Source organism: Temnothorax americanus, unplaced genomic scaffold (assembly GCF_048541705.1).
Source record: "Temnothorax americanus isolate GAGA-0224 unplaced genomic scaffold, ASM4854170v1 Scaffold99, whole genome shotgun sequence".
Classification (NCBI taxonomy): domain Eukaryota; kingdom Metazoa; phylum Arthropoda; class Insecta; order Hymenoptera; family Formicidae; genus Temnothorax; species Temnothorax americanus.
Genome location: NW_027509822.1, coordinates 887 through 25,084, shown reverse-complemented (window position 1 = coordinate 25,084; position 24,198 = coordinate 887). Strand labels below are relative to the sequence as shown.

Genomic DNA, 24,198 nt, shown 5'->3' with positions numbered 1-24,198 from the left:
TAGAAGAGATGGAATGGGAGAAGATAAAGAAGAATATGTCAAAAAAGTTTGTATGGAAATGTCAATTTGCGATTAGAGAAAAATGTAAAGATAGGGCGAAGGGAGGCATAGTAACAGGCGTGAGAAAGGAGATAGAGGAGATAGATATTAAGGAAGTAGAATCTGGAAACGGAATGCAGGAGAGAAAATTAAAGGTAGTAGGGGAAATATGAAGAATAATAACGGTATATAACGGGGAAAAAATGAGAACATTACGAAGAGGGTTTGAGGAAATGGTAAAGAAAAGGGAAGAGAAAATTCTATGTATAGGGGGAGATTTTAATGCAAGAATAGGGGGAAAGGTAAAAATTATGAGGGGGACAATGAGGGGGAAAGAGGGAGAAGCTCCAAGGACGAGGTAATAAATACAGAGGGAAAGAAATTTTTAGGCCGGTATTCATAATCCGATCTTACTTCAAAACCGTCTTTAGTAATATCTTAAGATGCTAATACGGCTCTGTGATTGGTTAATGAGATCTTAAAATTATACTTAAGATGGTCTTAAATATAATAACCGACTATGAATACCGGCCATAGAGATGCTGGAGGAAAGGGAATGGGAAGTAGGGAACGGTAATATGAGAGGCGATAAGGAAGGAGAATGGACGTTTTCCGGAGGAAGAGGAGCATCGGTGGTGGACTACATCGTGGTGAATCGAGAGACGTGGGATATAGGATGATCAAACTAACAATTGGAGAAAGAGTAGAGTCGGATCACCAACCCTTGGAGGTAGAAATAAGGGGAGGATTAGAAAGAGATTAGAGGAGGAGATTCAAGAGAAAACAAAGGAAGTAATACAGTGGAACAAAGAAAGTATCAAAAAGTATAAGGAGAAAGCAGAAAAGGTAGAGGTGAAGGAAGAAGAAGTGGAGGACGTGTGGGAAAACTCGAAGAAGGCAGTAGAAAAAAGTATGGTAAGAAAAAGGATCAAAATTAGGAAAAAAAATAGGAGAAAAGGATTGGTGGGATGAGGAGTGTAAGAGAAAGAAGAGGGGGTTGAAGAGGACATACAAAAAATGGAGAATGGGGAAAGAAGGAAAGGAGAAATATGTGAGACTAAGAAGATAATTTAGGGAGTTGTATAGAAGGAAGGAAAAAAAAAGACTAGAGAAATATGAGGAAGAAGTGATAACGCAAAAACGGAAGAGCAAATATGGAAGATAATAAAAAAGTAAAGGAAAAAAATAGTACCCATTGAAGAAGATATAGAGATGGAGGAATGGGAAAAGCATTTTATGCAACTACTGGGAGGAAGTAAAGAGGACAGGAGAAGAGGTGGAAAGAAGAAGCAAGGAAGAAGACGGAGAGCTGGAGATCCAAGATCAAAAAATTGAAGAACAAATTAAGAACTTAAAGAGGAGAAAAGCGGCAGGGGTAGATGGGATAGCAGGAGAGGCGTGAAAGTTCAGCGATGGACGGATAAAAGAAAAGCTGAAGGAAATCCTGAAAAAGGTGTGAAAAGGGGAAGGCTTTCCGGAAGAATGAATAATAGGGCTAATATCCCCAATTTTTAAAAAAGGTGACCCGGAAAACTACAGGGGAGTCTTTTTGTTATGTACTGCGTACAAGATTTATGCAGGGATATTAGCAGAAAAGGTAAGAAAAAGGTGGAAGAGAAGAAAATTCTGCCGAAAATCCAAGCAGATTTTAGGAAGGGCAGAGGGACGATGGACAACGTGTATGTGTTGCAGCACGTGGTCAAGAGAGAATTGAGGAAGAAAGGAGGAAAGAGGTATATGGGTTCTTTGTGGACCTAAAGGCGGCCTTCGACAGAGTGGATAGAAAGGTATTATGAGAAGTAATAGAGAAAAGAGGAATAAGAAAAGGTATAATAGAAAAGATCAAGGAAATTTATAAAAGTACAAAGAGTGCAGTTAGAGTGGACGAAAAAATCTCCAACTGGTTCTGGACAAAAAAAAGGAGTAAGGCAGGGGTGCCCTCTGAGCCCGCTACTTTTCTCGATATTGATCGCAGATGTGGAGGAAGAGATGAGGACAGGACAGGCGGGCGGCATGAGGGTTGGAACAGAAAGAATATGGACGCTGGCATATGCAGATGATATGGTGTTGCTGGCACAAGGTGTAGATGGAATGAAAGAGATGATAAGGAGACTGGAGAGATATTTAAGAAGAAAAAAACTGCAGTTGAACACTGAGAAGTCGGAGATTATGTGCTTTAGAAGAGGAAGAGGCAGAAGAAAAGAGGCGGGATAGGAATGGGAAAGAAAGAGATTAGAGGAAGTAAGGGAATACAAGTACTTGGGATACGAGCTGAGGAGGAATGGAAGTGACGGTGGACAGATTAAGAGCGTAAAGAAGAAGGCAAATATAGTGATGAAGCAGGTTTGGGGGTTGGGGGAACGTAGGTTCAGGGATGACTTTAGGAGAAGGATGATATTATTGAAATATTTAGTGCTTGGGGTTATAATGTATGGGGCAGAGATTTGGGGATGGAGAGAAAGAGAAGAATTGAAAAGAATACATAAAAAGTATGTAAAGTGGACCCTTAACTTTGACTCCTGTACGTCGGACTTTATAGTTTACAAGGAAACAGGGAAAGTAAAGCTCAGTACAATTGCGGGAAATAGAGCAGTAAGATTTGAGGAAAAGGCTATGAAGGAGGGGGAAAGAAAATTGGTAATAGAATGCGTGAAGGAAAAAGAGAAAGAGGGACAAAAGGGCATGGTGGAAGAGGAGAAAGAAATGTTTTATAGGCAAAATTGATTTAGTTCGGAGGGAATAAAAGTACTGAGGGATAAAAAGACGAATATAGGTCAAATAATAGGGAAGAGAGAAAAAGAGAGAGAGAGAGAGAGAGAGAGAGAGAGAGAGAGAGAGAGAGAGACTGGGGCAATGGATGGATAGTAAGATAGGAAGCACGAGATACAACGGTAGATATAAGGACATAATGGCGCAGGAGGGGCCAAAATATTTAAAAGAAAAAGGGCACAAAGGGAGCCAAAAGTTGATTGCGAGATGGAGGTGTGGAAACAAAGAGGAAAAAAATAGATTCTGGGCGGCGACGGAAAGAAGAAAATGTCAGATTTAAGAGGAAAAAGAAGGAACGATTGAGCATATACTGACACATTTAGATAGAGAGAGTAGGATTAGAGTGAGCGATTTTTTAGGAGAGGAAGAAAAGTTAGTAAATGTAAAATGTATGAAAGAATTAGAAAAAATGAGAGAGAATAGGAGAAAGGAAAAAGGAATGAATGAAGGAGTGAATGTTAAGTAACGAATTGTAAACCAAGTCCCAGGTTTTAGGCTGGAAGGCCGAACCGAATAAAGTATTATTATTATATATTAAAAGAATTAACGGCAAATGTGCGAGTCAGGCGCGATACATGCACCACGCAAATAAAACAAATACGTGTATTTAAAAGTAACGAACGTTTTGGCTCTTTTTTCGAGCCATTTTCAGCGTTTATTAGGAAAAGAAAACTTTTTTATATAATTGTATTTCTGCAGAATTCGAGGTAGGAAGCTCCTTTCTTGAGGAGATGTGACAAGCAAGCTGGTACGCACGGTTACAGTGGACATTTCCACTGTGAAAAAGAAACATATATTTAGTACATTGTTATAAAAAAAAAAGAAAAAGGAGAGAGCTCACCTCAAGGTCTGCAGCAGTCAAAGAAGTACAATAATTAAAAAGTCGCAGTAGTCGAAATCCGAAAAATGAATTTGAAGAGTCGCACATTTCGGAAAATAGAAATACAAGTATAAAATAAAGTGTCACGTATGTGGTTCGGTTGGAAACGAAGTGAGACGACGGGTCAAAGACATTATTAAGCATATCAGCAACTAATTCTTTATAGTTTTCACTCATGTGATTACCTAAAAAGTTTTCAACTACCTCCTTAAAATTAAGCCACGCAGCCTTTTCTTTGGCATTCATTGTAGCAACGAATGCTTCATCTCTCAACATTGTACGGATTTGTGGGCCATCGAAGATTCCCTTTTTCAATTTAGCATATCAGTTATTGCTGAAAATTTATTTGCCAAGTATGCATAACACGAACCATCTTTATTTAAAGCTTTGACAAATTGTTTCATTAAACCAAGTTTAATGTGAAGAGAAGGAAAGAGAATCTTGGATAGATCTACTAAAGACTTGCTGATGACATTTTTTGAACCGGGTTCCATGGATTCTCTTGCAGGCCAATGTATTTTGACGTAATGGTTTTCGCGGTATCTGCTATCTCATAAGCATAAAAAGCATGGAAACTTCGTGAAACCTGACCCAAAATCATAGAAAGAATCTTGAGATCACCACAAATTTGCCAGTTGTGTTCCGAGTATTTTATTTTATGTAACACTATCTCAATATTCTTGTATTTTTCTTTGAGCGTTACTGAACGTGCTATGGGTATTGGCGCATATTGATTAGAATTATGTAACAACACGGCCTTCAGGCTTCGCTTGAAGGAATCTATAAACAATCTCCACTCTTCAGCTTTGTATATATTTTTTTCAAATCATTCATCAGTCTTGTATCATCAGGACAGTATACCAGATCTTCGTCTTGAGTAAAGTACTTCCTGAATAATTTATCTCTCGTTCGATAAATTGAAACTTTCGTTCCTTTCGACAACATATTCTTTTTTTTCAACCTTGAAGCTAGTAATTTGGCTCCATCTTTAGGCAACCCTAATTCCCTGATCAGATCACTTAATTCTTCTTGATTAAATGTTTGAGGTTCAATATTTTTCTTATTCGATAAAACATATTTGTCTTCACTTCCGACATTATCACTTTCACTTGTTCCTCCATTACTCTTGTATTCTTCCTCAGATGCTCCATCAATCTCCATTTCATCAAGTGGTGAACAGAGATCAACTTCCTGATCTTCTACATCAACATTTTCTGTTGATATAAAAGGTTTTGTAACACTAGAAACATTTGCATGAATTGTGTGATTTTATGCAAATTTAAACGGTTGTATCCTAAGTCGTTTATGATAATACCTTTTATAATCCAAAATTTTAACATTATCCCAATTGTTTTGGCAGCAGGTAGACGGCACCGATTAGATAAGAGAGCGACACTTGTAAATTAAGTTTAACTGTCCAAATTTAATATTTACAATATATACAGTTTAATAAAGATTACTTTTTCTACAAAGAAACTGATTTTAGGAGCGAGCGAGATACATGGGTTATCGCGCAGATCAGCGAATTTGCAAAGAGGATCGTGCGCCATCCGGTCCCGCTTTTATACCGAAAAGGTTCGAGAACCTTCGAGGGATCAGAAAGGGGACGCGCTATTAATCTCAGCGAAACGTCCAGAAATTTCCGCTTCCAAAATTGCCGTTGTTTGTTATTTCACGAGTGACTGAGTTTTAATCCAATGTACTCGTGATGATCACGTTGATTGGTTCGCCAGGTTTAAACGCGTCGCCGCAATAGGTGGAGAGCGGTGCCGCACATAATGCGCGCCGCTTGTCTCATTGGGCGCGCGAGGCCAATTAAGTGACGCTACCTATTGTCGCGCCGAATTACGACTTTGTACAGCGTTTACAATGCGGTTCCGTAACATCCCGCCCGCCCCGTTAATGATCTAACGGAATTAAGTCAGATGTTGCGTGTACTAGCGACGCGAGTGAATGATCGGCGCTACTATTCATGCGAATAAATGTGAGATGTAAACATGAGTGCAGTCAATCAAGTGAAGTGACCGAAGCATACTATTATCGTGAGTGAGCGTAATAATTCGCGAATCTTATTGAATAGTTGAATAGTCAGTACGTGAGGTGTGCTCCCTAAGTTGTCGAGCTGCGGCGAACAAAGGTATGCACCCGAAAAAAAAGGTAAGCGCACGCGGAAGTTAATGGTATGTGCGACGAGTTTGTGAATCAATTGTTAATGCAATAAGCCTTTAAGTTTTAAAAGAAACTAAAGAGATAGAATGTCCGCATATCACGCGTGAGGGTCGTCGTCAGGGCCCGTGACGAGCTTCGTCACGGGCTGAGTGAATTCCGACGAGGCTGTTTTGACAGTGACGACTCAAGTTCATCGTCGCCAGGATGAATTTTGGTAATCCTTGCCAAAAGCCATTTGGTTGGCGGCGTGGCTTCACTGCGGATTAGACACAGGCGCTCGACGGTGACCTCTTGATTGACCTTCCACCACTTTACCCGCTGGGTGAAGGTATGTATGTACTCCTTTGACCACCGATCCCAAAAATGGTCTCTCATGTATTACAATAATTGCTAACGGGTCAAGTAAGTGTTTTTTGCTTCTAGGAGAGACGGCTCTGGAAGAGCAACAACAGCGGAACCTACAAGAAAGTGGCCAGGAGCTACCGCGGTGATATTATCAGGGTCGTTCAACAATGCTTGAATGGGCCGGGAGTTCAAGCATGCCTCTATTTGAGCTAAGAGCATGGACAGCTCTTTGAAGGTAAGTGTCGATTCCCCCACCACTCTTCGCAGGTGATGTTTCACGGATTTCACCGCTGTCTCCCAAATTCCGCCAAAGTGCGGAGCCGATGGTGGATTGAAGCGCCACTGTGGCCACGGTCTGAAGCCACAGAGGAGCAAATGCGGTGAGGAGCAAATGCCTTGACACTGCTAGCCTTGAAGAGGGCCCTGAACTGGAAATCAGCGTCTACAAAGTTAGTGCCGCAGTTGGAGTACATCATCTGGCAAAAACGTCGTCGGGAGACGAAGTGCTTGAAAGCAGCGATAAAGCCCTCAGCCGTGTAGTCTGAGACGACATCCAAGTACACTGCCTTTGTGCTTAAGCACACAAAGATGACGAGAAACGCTTTGTACGCTTTGTGTCCACGCCCTTTTGATGTACGCATCATGACAGGGCCCGCGTAGTCCACTCCGGTGTGTTGGAACGGTCATGAAGAAGTGACCCGTAGTTGCGGAAAGTCACCCATGAGCTGGTTTGGTGATGCCGCCCGCCATCGCACACACGGAAGGCAGCGATGGATATATCGCTTTACTGCTGCACGCCCCTCCAGAATTTTCGTCTAAGAGCACTTAGCGTGAGTTGCACGCCGTCGTGGAGCACTCTCTTATGATAGGCCTTTATGATTAGCTTGGTGAGGCGCGAAGCAGCTGGCAAGATGATCAGATGCCTTTCGTCATAGGCCAGAAGTGCATGCAGGCTTGAGACGCCCCCTCCCACTCGCAGGACGCCTTGCGGGTCGACAAAAGAATGCAGTTTGGCGAGGGATGTCCGATGCTTTAACGGCCTTTGGTTGGTACCGTCCGCTAATTCCTCTTTGTAGTTTGCAGTTTGAACCTTGCGGATCCAGACCAATAATGCGGTGTCAAGCTCGTCTGCCGTCAGAGTCCAGCCAGCTCGGATCGTCCCCTCTCGTGGTTTCTCTTGGTCAGCCGGGCATCGTGCCTGGAGAGCCCGTCGACACCAGGCGGTAATACACAGCAGCTTTTCTAACGATGAGCATCGCAGCAACAGTTCAGGCTCGGCTTCCGCTATAGGTCCAGCCGCCACATGGATCGTGCGTTGTTCGGGCATTTCGTCAGCGCTTGGGAGCTTGACCGTTGCCGGCCACGGACCGGCTGTGGTAGTAAGCCATGGAGATCTTCTCCACCACAATTAGTAGTCCACCAGTTGTCTTGGGGCCAGACCACGGGACGCACAGCCAGCAAGATTGTCCTTTCCTGCCACGTATAGTGCTATCGCGCGGATGGAAGTGTCGTCTGGATATTCGTCACGCCGTTGGCCACGAAAATTTTCCACCGCCCTGGGTGAGACCCAATCCAGACGAGGACAACCTCGGAGTCGGACCATAAGTGAGCTGGGACCGTGAGCTAAAAAACTGTAAGCGTGTGTTCGGTGAGTTTCGTTAAGAGATCCGCGGCGCAGAGTTCTAATCTGGCTAAGGAGATTGTCTTTATCGGTGCGACCTTCGTCTTCGCGCACACCAGAGTAGTGACAATGCCCTACTCTGTTTCAGCACGCAAGTAGAGCACCGCCGCATACGCCCGCTCGGAGGCGTCCGCGAATCCGTGTAGCTCGAGCTAGCTCCCGGGCGGTCCGTGTCTCACCCAACGTGGAATCCGCACATTCTCCAGGACCGGCAACTCCTGGTGAAAGTTTCTCCAGCGATCGGCATTTTCGGCAGGCATTGGAGTATCCCAATCGAGCCCCTGCATTTATGCAGCCTGGATGAACAACTTACAACCTGGATTCGCCTTGACCTCCGTCGCTCCCGTCTACGCCGTCAGACAAGGCAGAATAAGCGCGTGTACTGAAATCTGGGTATTCCCTGTTGACGGTAAGATCGCGATATTTAAGGCCCCACGCAAAACGCCGGTCTGTTGCCCGCTGGTGCCGAATACTCTGACTGTTGTAGCCACGCGTTTAGTCGAAAGCGTTGAGCGAGCGACTCGGATACGAACGATGCTTCGGAGCCCTGGTCCACCAACGCGCGCACGGAATGGAGCGCACCAAACCAGTCGGCTACCCAAAATTGTGCTGTCGCGAGAATAATAGTCTGTCCCAAAATTGACAGAGGTTGTGCCGCATGTGACGTCGTGGCGGGAGATGTCTCCTTGACAGTTCGGTACGCATCGTGCAGGGACGAGTGATACTTCTCTCCGCAAACTGAACAGGTACGCTTTGAAGGGCAATCGGCCACACGGTGTTTGCCGGACAATTTATACACAAGTTGTTGGCTTCGACAACTTGTTTTCGCTCGTTTGCAGATTTTGCTTTGTAGGTCGCGCATACCATGATAAAGTGATTGCCGTGATAAAAAAGACAGGAGCTCTTACTCTTAGGTCGTTCTTTATTTCCCGCATGATGTGCGCACGCGGATCGCGAAGTGGTATCTGACTTGGTCGCGTTACTTTTACTCTTAACTCCCTGAACGGCCTCCAAGGTATGCAGTTCGAGAAATTGCTTAAGCGACGTGTAATTCAGAGGAACTGAGGTATCGTTTATGAATTTTCCCATTCGCACCGCGACCGAGCATCCAGCATTTCTACCGCGAGAAACACGAACAAGTCTTCGGAGCTCGTGATAGGTCGAACGATCCCTTCGAGCGCTCCGACCGTACTAGTCACTCGGTGGTATAATTTACGTAGATCTGCAGCTGACTCACCCTTCATCTTCATAAATGACGTAAACGTGGAGTAGACCGACCTCACCAGCAGCCGCTTGTTTTCGTAGAATTCCTGCAGTGCCAACCACGCTCGACCGAAGTTCTCCGCGGTGGTAGGGATGTTTTTGACCAATTGCTCCGCTTCTCCTTTCAAGCACGCCTTCAGGTAATAAAGCCTTTCCACGTCGGTGACGGCTGCATCGCGACCGATGAGGGACACAAAGAGATCTCGGAATGAGGGCCAATCCTCGTACTTCCCGGTGAAGCTCAGCAGCTGGATACGCGGTAATGTCCTTGGAATTGGCGGTGTCCCCTGGCATGGGCTTGTGTTCCTTCGCTCCGGGTAAGGTTTTCTCCACTTCGAGCAGCACCGATCTCTGGTACACATAAACGTTTTCGGCTTGCTCGAAAAGGTCTTCTTTCAGGTAAGTGTATTCAGTGAGGTTCTTTCCGTAATCTTTGAGAAGGACCTCGTGATTGCGTTCGAACTTTTCCTACTTGGTGTCGAGGACCTTGAGAGATAAAGCAATGAGCGCTCAAATAATTTTAGCTGCTCCCGTCTTCTTTAGGTTATTATACGTGCGAGTCATGCGCGCGTACAATTCCTGTTGCACCGCAATTAACTGCTCCATTTTCTGTTTTTCTTAAGTCACCTCAATTAATCGGCTGGGCCTCTTGAAGAAATGAGAAGAGATTGCCGGACGGGAAATGATATCCGGCTCGAAGGACCAAATGTTTCGGCAGCAGGTAGACGGCACAACGATTAGATAAGAGAGCGACATTTGTGAATTAAGTTTAACTGTCCAAATTTAATATTTACAATATATACAGTTTAATAAAGATTACTTTTTCTACAAAGAAACTGATTTTAGGAGCGAGCGAGATACATGGGTTATCGCGCAGATCAGCGAATTTGCAAAGAGGATCGTGCGCCATCCGGTCCCGCTTTTATACCGAAAAGGTTCGAGAACCTTCGAGGGATCAGAAAGGGGACGCGCTATTAATCTCAGCGAAACGTCCAGAAATTTCCGCTTCCAAAATCGCCGTTGTTTGTTATTTCACAAGTGACTTTAAGTTTTAATCCAAAGTACTCGTGATGATCGCGTCGATTGTTTCGCCTGGTTTAAACGCGTCACCGCGATAGGTGGAGAGCGGTGCCGCACAGAATGCGCGACGCTCGTTTCATCGGGCGTGCGAGATCAAGTGACGCTACCTATTGTCGCGCCGAATTACGACTTGGTACAGCGTTTACAATGCGGTTCCGTAACACTAATCGAAATCGTGATCATTCTGGATTCTGTGATCGGTAATCACGGAGTGGACGGAACTGTTTCTGTGGATGTGGATATGACTGCGATTTTCAATTATTCTAGTTTTTAATTGTCTGCCAGTCTGCCCCACGAATGATACGTCGCAATCTCGGCCAGAGATCTTTATAGACAACGTTATACTCTTTGCGGAAACCGGGAGAAAATTCTTCTAAAATTTATTTAGTTTATTGGCGTTGTAAAATGATAAATTTTCGATCTAATTCTCTAAAAATATCTTTGAAATTGACTAAAAATAAATGAAAAAAAGGAATGGTAAACCACGTCCTCTTTACACCATTGTCAAGTGTCTCGTCTAAATTTTGTTTTTTAGTTTGTTTAAAAAAGAGACTTTTAAGACGTTCGTGAATTGTGTTAAAAATAAAATCTAAGGAATAATCGTTGTTCAAAAGGATGCTTACAATAAGTTCCAGATTTTTTTTGTCGAATTTTAGATAAGAAAATAAAAAAGCTCGGTCTATGAGTCCCATGATGATACCACGCTTTTGAAAGACAGGGTGACAGGAATTATAATTTAAATATCGGCCAGAAAAAGTGGGCTTATGATACCAATCGAAAATTCAACGAAACCATTGTTATTAATAAGATAAAAAGATAAATACGTTTATTGACACCCCTCAGGGTTGCAAGGCGTTTTGTAGGGATGTTTCCAACCCTTTAGTCAATTCTCATCCAATACTACCCTTCTCCGAGAGGGTAGTATCTCACTTATCCTTTTGGACCAACGGCTTAACGTCTCTTTCCAAAAGATGGAGCCCAGTTTGCTCCGCACAAGAAACCTATCTTGTACGGAGGGCGCAGCTTTCGAAAAAAAACTTTCCATGTTTACATGGCTCTAGTGGACTCAAACTTGGTTCCTCAGATTACGAGTCTGGGATTGAGGAAGACGCTGAAGATGGCGGACGTGTTATCGTTGACGGGCTGAAATAGTTGTAATATAAAGATATTCTGCGAGATAGAGGAGGCTGAAGTACGATAGAGGAGGGTGGTAGAACGTGCTGGAGATTAGTTAAGGAAAAGTTTATCTCTATTTGAGCCCCCCTTCGGTGGGGGGCCCAATTTCGCGATATGCCGAAAGACAGTTCAGGTTATGGCCAGATTAGAGGGGAGAATGATTTTGGCGGGAAGGAGAAAAAGAATCAGAACGTGCTCAAGAAAGATAAAGAAAAAATAATAATCGACAGGTCAGTAGTGGCAAGTGTCAAGGAATTGAAAGAAATGGACAAAGAATTGGGCCGAAAGGACGGAGGAGATAAGACGTTAGTGGTAGATGTATCACACAGCAATGTAGAGATGGAGCTGTCAGAGGAAAATACAAGTAAAGTAATGACAACAAATAAGGAAGATTCTTTGAATAAGGATAAAACGTACGATATCGGTAAGGTAACTGAGCGGCAGCACAAAGTGTATGTACAAGACCAAGGTAATTTGGTAGTAGGTAGTAAGGATATATATAAGAATGACCAAGGTGCTTCAAACAAGGGCTGTGATAAATTCATGTCGGATTTCGAAGGTCATAAAATAGTCCATTGCAAGTTGTGTGTCAACAAGGTGTGTAATAATAAAGAAATAAATAAGTTAAAAATATTAGATGCTTTACATAAGATAAAAAGTTTTCCAGACATTTTTGACATGGATCAATTTAACCTTGCTAGGCTTAAGTTTAAGAATATAATAGATGCTAACTTGTGTTTGGAGAATATTGATAAAGAACTGAAAGAATTCATGCATGCAGGGCTATATTGATAATAGATCGATTTCGTGCAAAGGAGTAATAGTAAACTGGCCGTTCGATATTCCCAAGCTGTGGGACGAACTAGTCAACAAGGAAGAGGTTATTCAAATGGAAAAAATGACTCGGAAAAAGTTTGATAAGGATGGTAAATCATTTGTCATCGAAGAGATGAACAACATTGTTATTACAATGAAAGGCAATAAATTACCGGATAGGTTAGGCATATATGATAATATGCGTTTTATCAAGGTTAGACCCTTTGTTGATGCGGTCAAACAGTGTTATAAATGCTATAGATACGGACATACAAAGATTGTTTGTAAAAGCGAGAAGAGATGTGCAATATGCGGAGATAAGTTTCATGGCGCTTGTAATAAAGAGGCTTGTTGCAGAAACTGTGGTGGTGAACATAAATCCACGTACAAGGGCTGTCCGGTTTTTCAGGACAACAGAGACATCAAGGTGATTATGGCATACCAGAATGTGTCATTTCATGAAGCTAAAAGAATCCAGGCTGGCAAGGAAAATAAACCAGAAAGCGAGTATGATAGGTTCATTAAACCAGCAACATGGCCGGCACTTCCCAAGTCTTTCGTTAACGCGGTTAAAGGGGATCCTCCAGTACAAAGGGCATCGATCAAGAGCGCTGTGCAGGATCCCTGCTTATCACAGGTCAGAGCCAGGGAGCCTCTGGTAGAGGTTAATAGAACCAGGTACGATAAGTCAAAGTATTTTAAAACTAGCAGTAAGGAGCTGATAGCTTCTAAGAAGAGTGGGACAGATGGATATAGTACAAAGAAGTATTATAGCAAATTTAATACAAGAGAGAGTGATATCTCAAAAGAGAAAAGGGGATTAGCTCTTAGCTGCTCGGATAGTGAAAGCGAAGAGGAAACACAGCGGAGGAAAAGAAGAAGAAGTACGATGGAATGACAAGAATCCAACGAAGGATTGTTGGAAATTATCGTGAAACTTATGGAATCTTTACAGGAGTTCAGAAAACTACTGTTGAATATCACTCACCACAGACAGTAGTGATAGTGATAGTGATAGTGAAGAAGAGAGGTCCGCTGCTCCCCCGCGTCAGCCACCCGCGCCCCGGCTCCCAACAACTCAGGTGGGCACGCCACCCGGGATTTCACGCGGGCGAGCGCTGAGGAACGCTCTCGGCCTCCTGGCTGTCGGACGCGGGCGGGCACAAGTAAGTGACATTCGAGAGGAGAGGTCCGCTGCTCCCCCGCGTCAGCCACCCGCGCCCCTGCTCCCAACAACTCAGGTGGGCACGTCACCCGGGATTTCACGCGGGCGAGCGCTGAGGAACGCTCTCGTCCTCCCGGCTGTCGGACGCGGGCGGGCGCAGTCTTACGCCGATTCCCTCGCGCAGGGTCTCGCGTATCGCCCAACGCCAGAGGACGAAAGATTGGTGGACGAACTGGTGTTCGGCGAGGCTGAAATTGTGCACATCGCGGGTTCTCCTCCTCCTCCTCCCGTCAACCGCCCTGGCCGCCAAAATCCACGGGAGGCACTGGCGGCAGCATTGAGACGGATGTCGGTGGGCCGCGGCCATGGAGCCCCCCCTCGTCAAAATTAAGGTATTTTTTTTCTTTTTTTTTTTTACCTAAAAATTGAAGAGCGAGAGAGAGACCGCGCGCGAGAAAGAGATAACGCGAACGGGGACCGGGAGCGAGCGCGCGAGGGAGAGATAACGCGAACGGGAGCGAGAGAGAACGCGCGCGAGAGAGAACGCGAACGAGAGGACGGCGCTTTTGTAATACCCCCGCGCCGATAAAGTGACAACCCCCCCCCCCCCCCGGCGGTACCCCTTGTCAATGCGATATGTTTATTAATATTTAATAAACATGTCCCGACACGCTCGCCGACCCCCCCCCGCTCCCCCTCACCAACGAGTCGTCCCCCCCTCCCCGCTCCCCCTCGCCACCAAGTCGTCCCCCCCGCCCCGCCCCGGCTGACCCCTCGCCACCAAGTTGTCCCCCCCCGGCTGACCCCTCGCCACCAAGTTGCACCCCCCCCCGGCTGACCCCTCGCCCCCAAGTTGTCCCCCCCCCTCCGGCAGACCCCTCGCCATCAAGTCGTCCCCCCCGGCTGACCCCTCGCCATCAAGTTGCCCCCCCCGGCTGACCCCTCGCCTACGAGTCGTCCCCCCCCCCCGGCTGACCCCTCGCCTACGAGTCGTCCCCCCCGGCGCCTTCCCCCCCCCCGCCCCTCACCCCCCCTCGGAGCTCCCGAGTTAGGTCTCTTATTGTTTTATCTACTCTTTGCGGAATGGATTCCTGTCGAAATTATACTGTTTTCCCTAAAAATACAATAGAAATGTAGGAAATAACAATTCCGATCGGAATCCATTTCGAAAAGTTCCATAATACGCACCTTGAGAGAGGCTCCTAACCCTGGTAACCATCTCCGATAGAAAACGATAAAAAAATTTTTTATCGTTTTTAATATGGTTAGTGAATCGTTTATTTACGGTATTCTATCAGAAACTCACGTTACAAAATACTTGGAATCCTATTGTAAATATCTTATCAGCTATATCAGTTTCTATCGTTTTTAATATAATTAGTGAATCATTTATTTACGGTATTGTATCAGAAACTCACGTTGCAAAATACTTGGGATTCTATCGGAAATTTCTTATTACCTTTATATCGGTCTCAATCAGTTTTTAAAATTGAAGTTTCGTTTATTCACGATACTCTATAAGAAATTCTCGATACAATACACATGGGCTTGCATCCTAAATTTCTTATTAGTGGTGCATCGGTTTCTATAATTTTTAATGGTATTAAAGTAGCTATAATTGTCTTTTTAATATGGTTAATAGTGAACCGTTTATTTACGATGCCCTGTCAGAAAAAAATTGGAAAAATTTGTAATTTCTCAGCTATATATCAGTCAGAACATCTTTAGATGTTTGCTACTCTGCATGCCACCGGATTATAACCGTGTAAAAGAAAAATAAACCGTATCAGAGATCTTTCTATGATAAAGAAAGAACTGCATTTTTTTTTTAAATAATTAAGCTTCCACCTTTGCGACAACAGCACCAGGAAGCCAAGGGCCAAAATTTTCACGGTTATTAGAGAAATAAAAACAACATTTACATTAGAAACGTCTTATTTAAAATTGCACTAAAATACAAATAAAATATTTTATTATTTTAATCTTAATAACAAATCACACACACATAAAAATACTTCAACGAACTTTGTTTTCGAAGATGATAAGTTGTATGTCGGAAAATCCTGATAAGAAACGATAGATGTGTCGGTTCGGTTAAGTCGAATAAATATCGACGAGATGTCTATCGTTTTAACCTTATAAAAACATATGCAAAGTAGAAGGTTTTCAAACGATTCAATTTATATCATTAATATACGATAGAAAACGAACCGATTTGCTGCCGTACAGAAGATGATAAGTTGTATGTCGGAAAATCCTGATAAGAAACGATAGATGTGTCGGTTCGGTTAAGTCGTATAAATATCGACGAGATGTCTATCGTTTTAACCTTATAAAAACATATGCAAAGTAGAAGGTTTTCAAACGATTCAATTTATATCATTAATATACGATAGAAAACGAACCGATTTGCTGCCATAAAGAAGATGATAAGTTGTATGTCAGAAAATCCTGATAAGAAACGATAGATGTATCGGTTCGGTTAAGTCATATAAATATCGATAAGATGTCTATCATTTTATTCTTATATATCCGTATTAATGCATACGGTAAAATTATTACCATAAATAACGATACATATTATATCGTGTATATACGATTGATTCAGATGGGCAATAATTGTACATATAGAAAACGATTCATAACTATAAAATTTGTATAGTTATTTTCTTATTCGGACCTAAAACGATAGAAACCGATTCGATTCGATTAATGTTTTATCTGTCTTCTAAATATGCAACGATAGAACCGATAAGATACGATTAAAAACGATACAGATATAGCCGTTTTTAATCGTTTTCTATCGGATATGGTTACCAGGGAAGGCTCGTTATTTTACCACTCGTGATTGGTTCCGCCATGGTGTTGCACGTCCAATGAAAATAAGGACCAGTCTGTCCAGACTCTTATAAAGGGACTCTAGTCGCAGTGTGTGACAGTTTTTTACAACGTAGTAAAGTATAAGTGTAGGTGTTTGATAGGCGTTCCCGTTTGCGCGTCGTGACTGATAGTGAAATATATATAAGTATTGACCGTGAAGAGCTGATGCCGAGAGATCTTTAAGAAGGAAGGTGTATCTACAAAATCGTACAAACACGTACGTATATGCTGCCTTGTAAAAATTGTCAAACTGTATGTTTACGCGAGCGTTACTTCTGTAGTAACTTACGATAATTTACTCGTTTACGCGGGATGAATTATCATAAGTTGCTACAGAATCTCCATTTACGTGGAGGAATTATCGTATAAGTTACTACGGAAGTAAAACGCTCGCGTAAACATAGTATACGTGACAGATAGTGTGTGTGTGTTATTACGTTTACACGAGTGTTACTTCTGTAGTAACTTACGATAATTCACTCGTTTACGCGGAGTAAATTATCGTAAGTTACTACAAAATCCTGTTTACGCGAAGGAATTATCGTAAGTTACTACAGAAGTAACGTTTGCGTAAACGTAGTGCGTGTGCGTGCGTGCGTGCGTGCGTGCGTGCGTGTGTGTGTGCGTGCGTGCGTGCGTGCGTGCGTGCGTGCGTGTGTGTGTAATTAAAATTATTTATATTTATATTATACATGTATATAATTTATTTAGTATTTATAGGATGATCTCTCGGCAGCAGGACGAGAAGCTGTAAAATAATCAATTGCAAGACGAGAAGTTATAGGACGATCAACTGTAGAACGAGAAGTTGTAGGATGATCAACTGCAGGACGAGAAGTTGTAGGATAGGACGATCAACTGCAAGACGAGAAGTTGTAGCACGATCAATTACAGGACGAGCTGCAGAACGATTGTCAATAAAATGATGATCACCAACAGGTAATATAATAAAATAATCGAGAAAAATACTTGTATTTATCACATACGTATTTCAGTAAATAAAAATTTGCTTGCATATTTTTGTTTCAGATCAACATCAGAGTTTTTTAATAGTCAAATAGCAAAATGCTGCTGCAAAAAAACAATTAACTATTTTAGATGTATAATTTGTATGCCTTATGCTTACTCGTTTAATTAAAAATAAATATATTTGTGTCTTAGAAAAATGTTTCATAATTTAAATCACATGTACTTATTTATTTAGATTATTAAGTATTTTTATTATACGCCCGTCTGTATTCTCGGTTCTGAATGTTTTCGACCTTAGCAAATTTCTTGCGAATACAGCGAGAGAAGATAACGTGTATATTATATGTACGTTCAATCGCAGTGATGCTAGAGATAAGACGCGAGTCACGCGAGCGACGCGGCCCGAAATGGTCGAAATGGAGATAGAGATGGATAGAGGGGATAAAGTTGGAGGAGAGTGACGTTCAATTAAATTGTACTTTTATAAATATGTTTAATACATGTATTTAATATCCATGTAAAACTTACATACATTTAAAAGAGTGGGGAGGCACATAAAGGATCAGTAAGATCTAGGTGCCGTCGGGGGCCCCAGTGGAATCACTCACTTTTCTACTACTACTACATACATTTAGCGAATGTAACTAATAGATTATGCAATACGGTTTCAATAAATCAAATAATCATTTAAAAAACCATATAAAGTAACCTGGCCACGCAGAAATTACTTTAGATAATGACATTACGGGTAATAGAAACGACAGTATTTTATAGATGACGACAGTACGGGTATAAAATTAGGTTTCGTGAATCTTGCAGAGCCTCGCATTGCGTTGATGAGGAATATGAATATATGAAACCGGTCTACTGTTGATGTTTATGGACTGCCCATTTGGTAATGTTATCGTCAAGGCCATTTTCTAGGTAACTCACGTTGCGTCATCGCCGCTCACCCTGGTAACCATATCCGATAGAAAACGATTAAAAACGGCTATATCTGTATCGTTTTTAATCGTATCTTATCGGTTCTATCGTTGCATATTTAGAAGACAGATAAAACATTAATCGAATCGAATCGGTTTCTATCGTTTTAGGTCCGAATAAGAAAATAACTATACAAATTTTATAGTTATGAATCGTTTTCTATATGTACAATTATTGCCCATCTGAATCAATCGTATATACACGATATAATATGTATCGTTATTTATGGTAATAATTTTACCGTATGCATTAATACGGATATATAAGAATAAAATGATAGACATCGATATTTATATGACTTAACCGAACCGATACATCTATCGTTTCTTATCAGGATTTTCTGACATACAACTTATCATCTTTTTTATGGCAGCAAATCGGTTCGTTTTCTATCGTATATTAATGATATAATTTGAATCATTTGAAAACCTTCTACTTTGTATATGTTTGTATAAAGTTAAAACGATAGACATCTCGTCGATATTTATACGATTTAACCGAACCGATACATCTATCGTTTCTTATCAGGATTTTCCGACATACAACTTATCACTTTCTGTACGGCANNAAATCGGTTCGTTTTCTATCGTATATTAGATATAAATTGAATTGTTTGAAAACCTTCTACTTTGCATATGTTTTTATAAGGTTAAAACGATAGACATCTCGTCGATATTTATACGACTTAACCGAACCGACACATCTATCGTTTCTTATCAGGATTTTCCGACATACAACTTATCATCTTCGAAACTAAAGTTCGTCGAAGTATTTTTATGTGTGTGTGTGTGTGTGTGTGTGTGTGTGATTTGTTATTAAGATTAAAATAATAAAATATTTTATTTGTATTTTAATGCAATTTTAAATAAGACGTTTCTAATGTAAATGTTGTTTTTATTTCTCTAATAACCGTGAAAATTTTGGCCCTTGGCTTCCTGGTGCTGTTGTCGCAAAAGTGGAAGCTTAATTATTTCAAAAAAAAAAAATGCAGTTCTTTCTTTATCATAGAAAGATCTCTGATACGGTTTATTTTTCTTTTACACGGTTATAATCCGGTGGCATGCAGAGTAGCAAACATCTAAAGATGTTCTGACTGATATATAGCTGAGAACGTTCAAATTTTTCCAATTTTTTTCTGACAGGGCATCGTAAATAAACGGTTCACTATTAACCATATTAAAAAGACAATTATAGCTACTTTAATACCATTAAAAATTATAGAAACCAATGCACCACTAATAAGAAATTTAGGATGCAAGCCCATGTGTATTGTATCAAGAATTTCTTATAGAGTATCGTGAATAAACGAAACTTCAATTATGTTAAAAACTGATTGAGACCGATATAAAGGTAATAAGAAATTTCCGATAGAATCCCAAGTATTTTGCAACGTGAGTTTCTGATAAAATACCGTAAATAAATGATTCACTAATTATATTAAAAACGATAGAAACTGATATATAGCTGATAAGATATTACAATTAGGATTCCAAGTATTTTGTAACGTGAGTTTCTGATAGAGTACCGTAAATAAACGATTCACTAACCATATTAAAAACGATAGAAACTGATGTGCAGCTGAGAAGACATTTACGATAAGATTCCAAGTATTTTGTAACGTGAGTTTCTGATAGAATACCGTAAATAAACGATTCACTAACCATATTAAAAACGATAAAAACTGATGTATAGCTGATAAGACATTTACGATAGAATCCCAAGTATTTTGTAACGTGAGTTTCTGATAGAGTACCGTAAATAAACGATTCACTAACCATATTAAAAACGATAAGAAATTTTTTTATCGTTTTCTATCGGAGATGGTTACCAGGGCGACGATACTCCGTGCATACGTAATGACGTGGTTTTTCAGGCTCGTACTAGCAAAACAATAACCATCGGTTTCGTAGGTATAATTGGTTTCCGGGCATATATCGCAATAGCACTTCAGTAATCCGTTCACAGTCTCTTAGTCTCTTCGGAGTAATCTTCCTCCTTCGAGTGTTCACTTTGCAGGATTGGATACGGCGCTTTTTCGGACTTTTCGATCTCACTTTCGGCATCGCTACCTTCTTCCGCAATCTCGTTGTCAGTGATTTCGATTTGCAGATGACAATAACTCTCTAACATCTTTTCTTTCGTCTCCGTCACGTCGCTCGTACACTCGATCTGCGTTTGAGGATTACACGTTTTAATGTCGTTTCCGTATCTGCGATCCACTCTGCATTTGGAGTAATTTCCGGAATATCAGGCGCGTGCAAGTTTAAAATGGAATCCAAATTTCCGCCATGGGCAGTACTTGCGCTGGAAATGCTCATGTGACCCAGCGATGGAAGGCATGCATTTTGATTCGACATTATTCTGCTTTGCGTTATATCCTTTGAAGGCAATAAAACAGACACCAACGGCTTTGACGGCATTTTCAGGAGTTGCGCCAAAGTCTCTAAAGCTGCATTTATGACATTATGATCAGAATGCAATTTTGTATAGTAAAAACACAATTCATAAATATGTAACAAGTTATCTATCTGTTGTGTCTTGCTATCTTGGGGCTCCGAGGGTTTACATATGTAAGGTAAAATCACTCTCAGGCATCCAAAGACGCCTATAACAGTAGAGGAATGATCGTCGGCGTTTCTTCCTGACGTTATTATATCTAGATAAGATAAATATTATTATTAAATGAACGTTTCTGCATCATGCAGCGCGTAATTATTTAGCGCGTACCTAACGTATATACCATCACATAATTTAAAAAGAACTGTGGCTTCCTGCAATTTATGCACGTTGTCAGAATCATATTAGCTGCCGCCCTACGAAAAGCTGCTTGAGGAGAAGAGATATTTTCAAAGAACGCCCTCAGTAAATTCTGAAACAAGATTTAATGTTTTCCCAAGCTCATGGAAGTAGCTCCGGTATAATCATACAACGTCGAGACTCTTACCTTGACATCCTTGTCTGTCATAAATGGTCCTAATACTTTGAAAATTAATGGTAACGACTGCGATAATGTTTCAATCACAGTATCCTCCGACCGATGCGCGATGATCACTATACGCGGGATCAGATTTGCCACGTAAGCTTTACCCCTCGAAGGGCGTATCATGTGACTCAGCAGGCCAAATCTCCAAAGCGCAGCCCTCAGTATGCGTGCAGGTCCGTTTCTTTTTATCTCATTGTAAAGCTCTATCTGGATCTTAACGACGTTACTGTCGACCATCGCCTGGCAAAGAACGTATCAATGATATATCTATCTGCCCAATAGATCGCTCTTAAGTGTTTAATTTCTCCGCATATGCTCGCTTTCGTGCTTCGTCCATGAACATCTACAATCTCCGGTTTAATAACAGGTACAAAATGGGAAGGCGCAAAGTGTCGTACCCTTATAATTTTGTTGAGAGACTCGTCCGCGACCATCCTGACGTCGGATTCCTCATCGTTGCAGAGTGCCAGCAGCGTTTCGATGGTGGTACTTAGAATCTGTGGGAACTTGGGGTTCTGCCTGACAGTTGGCAAGCATACGCCCTCGACGATGATCGCGCAACAGGAGACCTTCTCCTTCCTACTGTTCAAGAGCAAAAACTCATGTTTAAGGAACGATCTCTCTCACGTCGCCGGAGATGATGTGTTTATACCGCTCATACCTCGCGCCGGGATCCGACGGAGCATCCGACTCCCGTAGAGCGTTGAGCGTCTCCACAGCCTTCAGCACCCCGTTCAGGTAAGCCATGCCGGATCCTGGAACGGACCTTTCCTAGCTTCTTCGAGGGGGCCGCCTCAAATAACCGTGCGACCGGTGAATGACATCCTGCCGCTTTTGGCCGCTGGTCTATGATAGATCGTGACGAACACACATCGCAAATACCGCAAACTACCATGCTGCTATATCGCCCTGTGGAACAGCATCAACATATAATAACTATCTCTAATATTACACACAATTCAACACACACGCACGCACGCACGCGCGCGCGCGCGCACACACACACACACACACACACACACACATACACGCGCACGCGTGTATGTGTACTATAATAAAATACTAATATATATATATATATATATATATATATATATTACATTGTATGTTGTAATTTTTAAGATTTATGGAGACGTAGAGGAAGAAGAAATCAAGGTTGAGGAAATTACAGATAATAAAGGTAAGAAGAAAAAAGTAATAAATGTGTATTTTAATAATATATAAAATACTAATATATATATATTTGTTACTATATGTGTAGTATACGCGACGTATAATTACACAAGACAGGAAACATTAACACAGTATTGTGCGTTACATAAGACAAAGACTTAAGGCATAAAACACTGCCAAGACAGCCATTCTGGGTTGCGTTCCAAAATTCACTCTGGGTAACTAAAATCTATAGTTTACGTGACGTACACTATAGCATTTTAGTTAACTAGAGTGAATTTTGGAACGCAGCCCTGCTTAGGCCCTAATAGCGTTTTTTCTTGGCTGCACTATTGCCCACTAGTGCAACACTAGCGCAACATTAATGCAACGCTATTGGGTAGTGCAGGGCAGTGCAGGGCGATAGTGCAGCCAAGAAAAAACGCTATAAGTAACGCACAAGCTTTGGCGTATCCTGGGTAGCGATCATGTAACTTTTTTCCTAGAGCGGAAACGTGAAAAGTGAAAACTTTTATGTAACTATCTCTTTCTATTGGTGTTGAATAGAAAGAGATAAACTTTTCACTTTTCACATTTCCGTCCTAGGGGAAAAGATACATGATCGATCCTCTGATCTGTCCGGTCGGGGACTACGACCGTCGTATATCGCTACGCCATGTTATGTGCTTTGACCCTATCTTTGCAAATGCCAATCATCGCGGTCTCTATCTTCCGCGGTCTCTAATACTACGCATTTACGTGAGCGTTACTTTTGTAGTAACTTACGATAATTCCTTCGCGTAACGGGATTGTGTAGTAACTTGCGATAATTTACTCCGCGTAAACGAGTGATATATCGTAAGTTACTACAGAAGTAACGCTCGCGTAAACGTAAAAGTCTACCAGAGAGAAACCTGAGAGAGGCCACCTCGGCATTTTTCGTCAATTTTTCTGTGTCGCATTTTCCGACGCGCCGCCTGAGAAAGTGCAACTCAACTACGTCGTTTCGCTCGGTAACCGCACATGGTTTGCGTCCGTGCTAATGGTTCGTGTCCGAACTAGCCAGTTAGAGGGGATATGCTGCGGCTGTGGCGCACAGTGAAGCCGTTTGCGCAAATCGCGGAAAAAATTATGTTACTTGTGAAATATGCAATAAATGATCATAGAACCTTTCAATGTTGACTTATAAAAATTGCAAAAGTGTATATTTATTAAAAATATTGTATATTTGTATATTTGTATAATATGTATATTTATTAAATGGCATACCAACAGCTAAAGTATCAATAGCTAAACAGCAGTAATGTAATGAATGCTATATTTCATGATGGTTCATGTATTGAGAATGGCGATTATACAAGTATGTGTAGAGAAGGGACATCTTGGACTAAAATTGATGAGAAACAAAAAATGATTACGAAAGAAGAACGATGGCCTACAGGTGCTAAAAATATTTATATATTATTTTTACAAAAAATTGATAATAAAATTAAGCAACTATTATCAATATAGGTACACATTTTACATAAAAAAAATATGCCATGACAGCCGGTCATGAAGTAAGCACAACAAGATAACCAATACGCATTGCGGAAAAGCGACAACAATATTTCGATAGATTCGAGTATGGATGACATGCCCTTTTTAGAAGAGGATGCGTAACACTACAAAATGCCTGATATCAGTACAAAATTACCTTTTTCAAAAAAAGTAAAAAAAGGGCGCCAAGTACACGCGTGGTTGTTACCTCGAAAAAAAAACCAAGTGGTAGTATCATTAATTTATTCAAAAATAAATAAAATCTATTCTAACCTAGGTGGTAGTAGCTTTAATTTTTTTAAACAAAA

The 24,198-nt window shown here is 41.5% G+C and overlaps 2 protein-coding genes and 1 long non-coding RNA gene across 7 annotated transcripts; 1 reads left to right on the top strand and 2 right to left on the bottom strand.

The window, feature by feature from the left end:
• Positions 1–6,986: 6,986 nt before the first annotated feature.
• On the bottom strand, positions 6,987–7,529 carry LOC143908562 (uncharacterized). Its single transcript, XM_077426251.1, has one exon. The coding sequence runs from the start codon at positions 7,527–7,529 to the stop codon at positions 6,987–6,989; it is 543 nt and encodes a 180-aa protein (XP_077282377.1).
• Positions 7,530–16,353: 8,824 nt separating this feature from the next.
• On the top strand, positions 16,354–17,445 carry LOC143908554 (uncharacterized). Of its 4 annotated transcripts, none has more exons than XR_013260190.1 (3): positions 16,354–16,480; positions 16,984–17,202; positions 17,293–17,445. It is a non-coding gene; the product is annotated as an uncharacterized LOC143908554 (long non-coding RNA). The 4 variants fall into 4 exon arrangements; XR_013260189.1 differs by having other exon boundaries at positions 16,359–16,480; positions 16,975–17,202; XR_013260191.1 differs by lacking the exon at positions 16,354–16,480 and adding an exon at positions 16,563–16,806 and having other exon boundaries at positions 16,975–17,202.
• Positions 17,446–19,399: 1,954 nt separating this feature from the next.
• On the bottom strand, positions 19,400–22,185 carry LOC143908553 (huntingtin-like). 2 transcript variants are annotated; one of them, XM_077426244.1, is made up of 5 exons: positions 21,861–22,185; positions 21,598–21,781; positions 21,161–21,439; positions 20,944–21,085; positions 19,400–20,872 (listed from the first exon to the last, which is right to left on the bottom strand). In XM_077426244.1, exons 1-5 carry the CDS (start codon positions 21,944–21,946, stop codon positions 20,364–20,366), a joined length of 1,200 nt encoding a protein of 399 aa, XP_077282370.1. In that variant the 5' UTR covers positions 21,947–22,185; the 3' UTR covers positions 19,400–20,363. The 2 variants fall into 2 exon arrangements, with proteins under 2 accessions (XP_077282370.1, XP_077282371.1); XM_077426245.1 differs by having other exon boundaries at positions 21,598–21,778.
• Between the last annotated feature and the right edge of the window lie 2,013 nt (positions 22,186–24,198).

Coding starts and splice junctions, on each gene's coding strand:
- LOC143908562 (XM_077426251.1), bottom strand. CDS start 7,529: ATGCCCGAACAACGCACGATCCATGTGGCGGCTGGACCTATAGCGGAA.
- LOC143908553 (XM_077426244.1), bottom strand. CDS start 21,946: ATGGCTTACCTGAACGGGGTGCTGAAGGCTGTGGAGACGCTCAACGCT. Junction 21,782..21,860: donor CCGTCGGATCCCGGCGCGAG/GTATGAGCGGTA, acceptor GCTCTTGAACAG/TAGGAAGGAGAAGGTCTCCT. Junction 21,440..21,597: donor CTCTCAACAAAATTATAAGG/GTACGACACTTT, acceptor GTTCTTTGCCAG/GCGATGGTCGACAGTAACGT.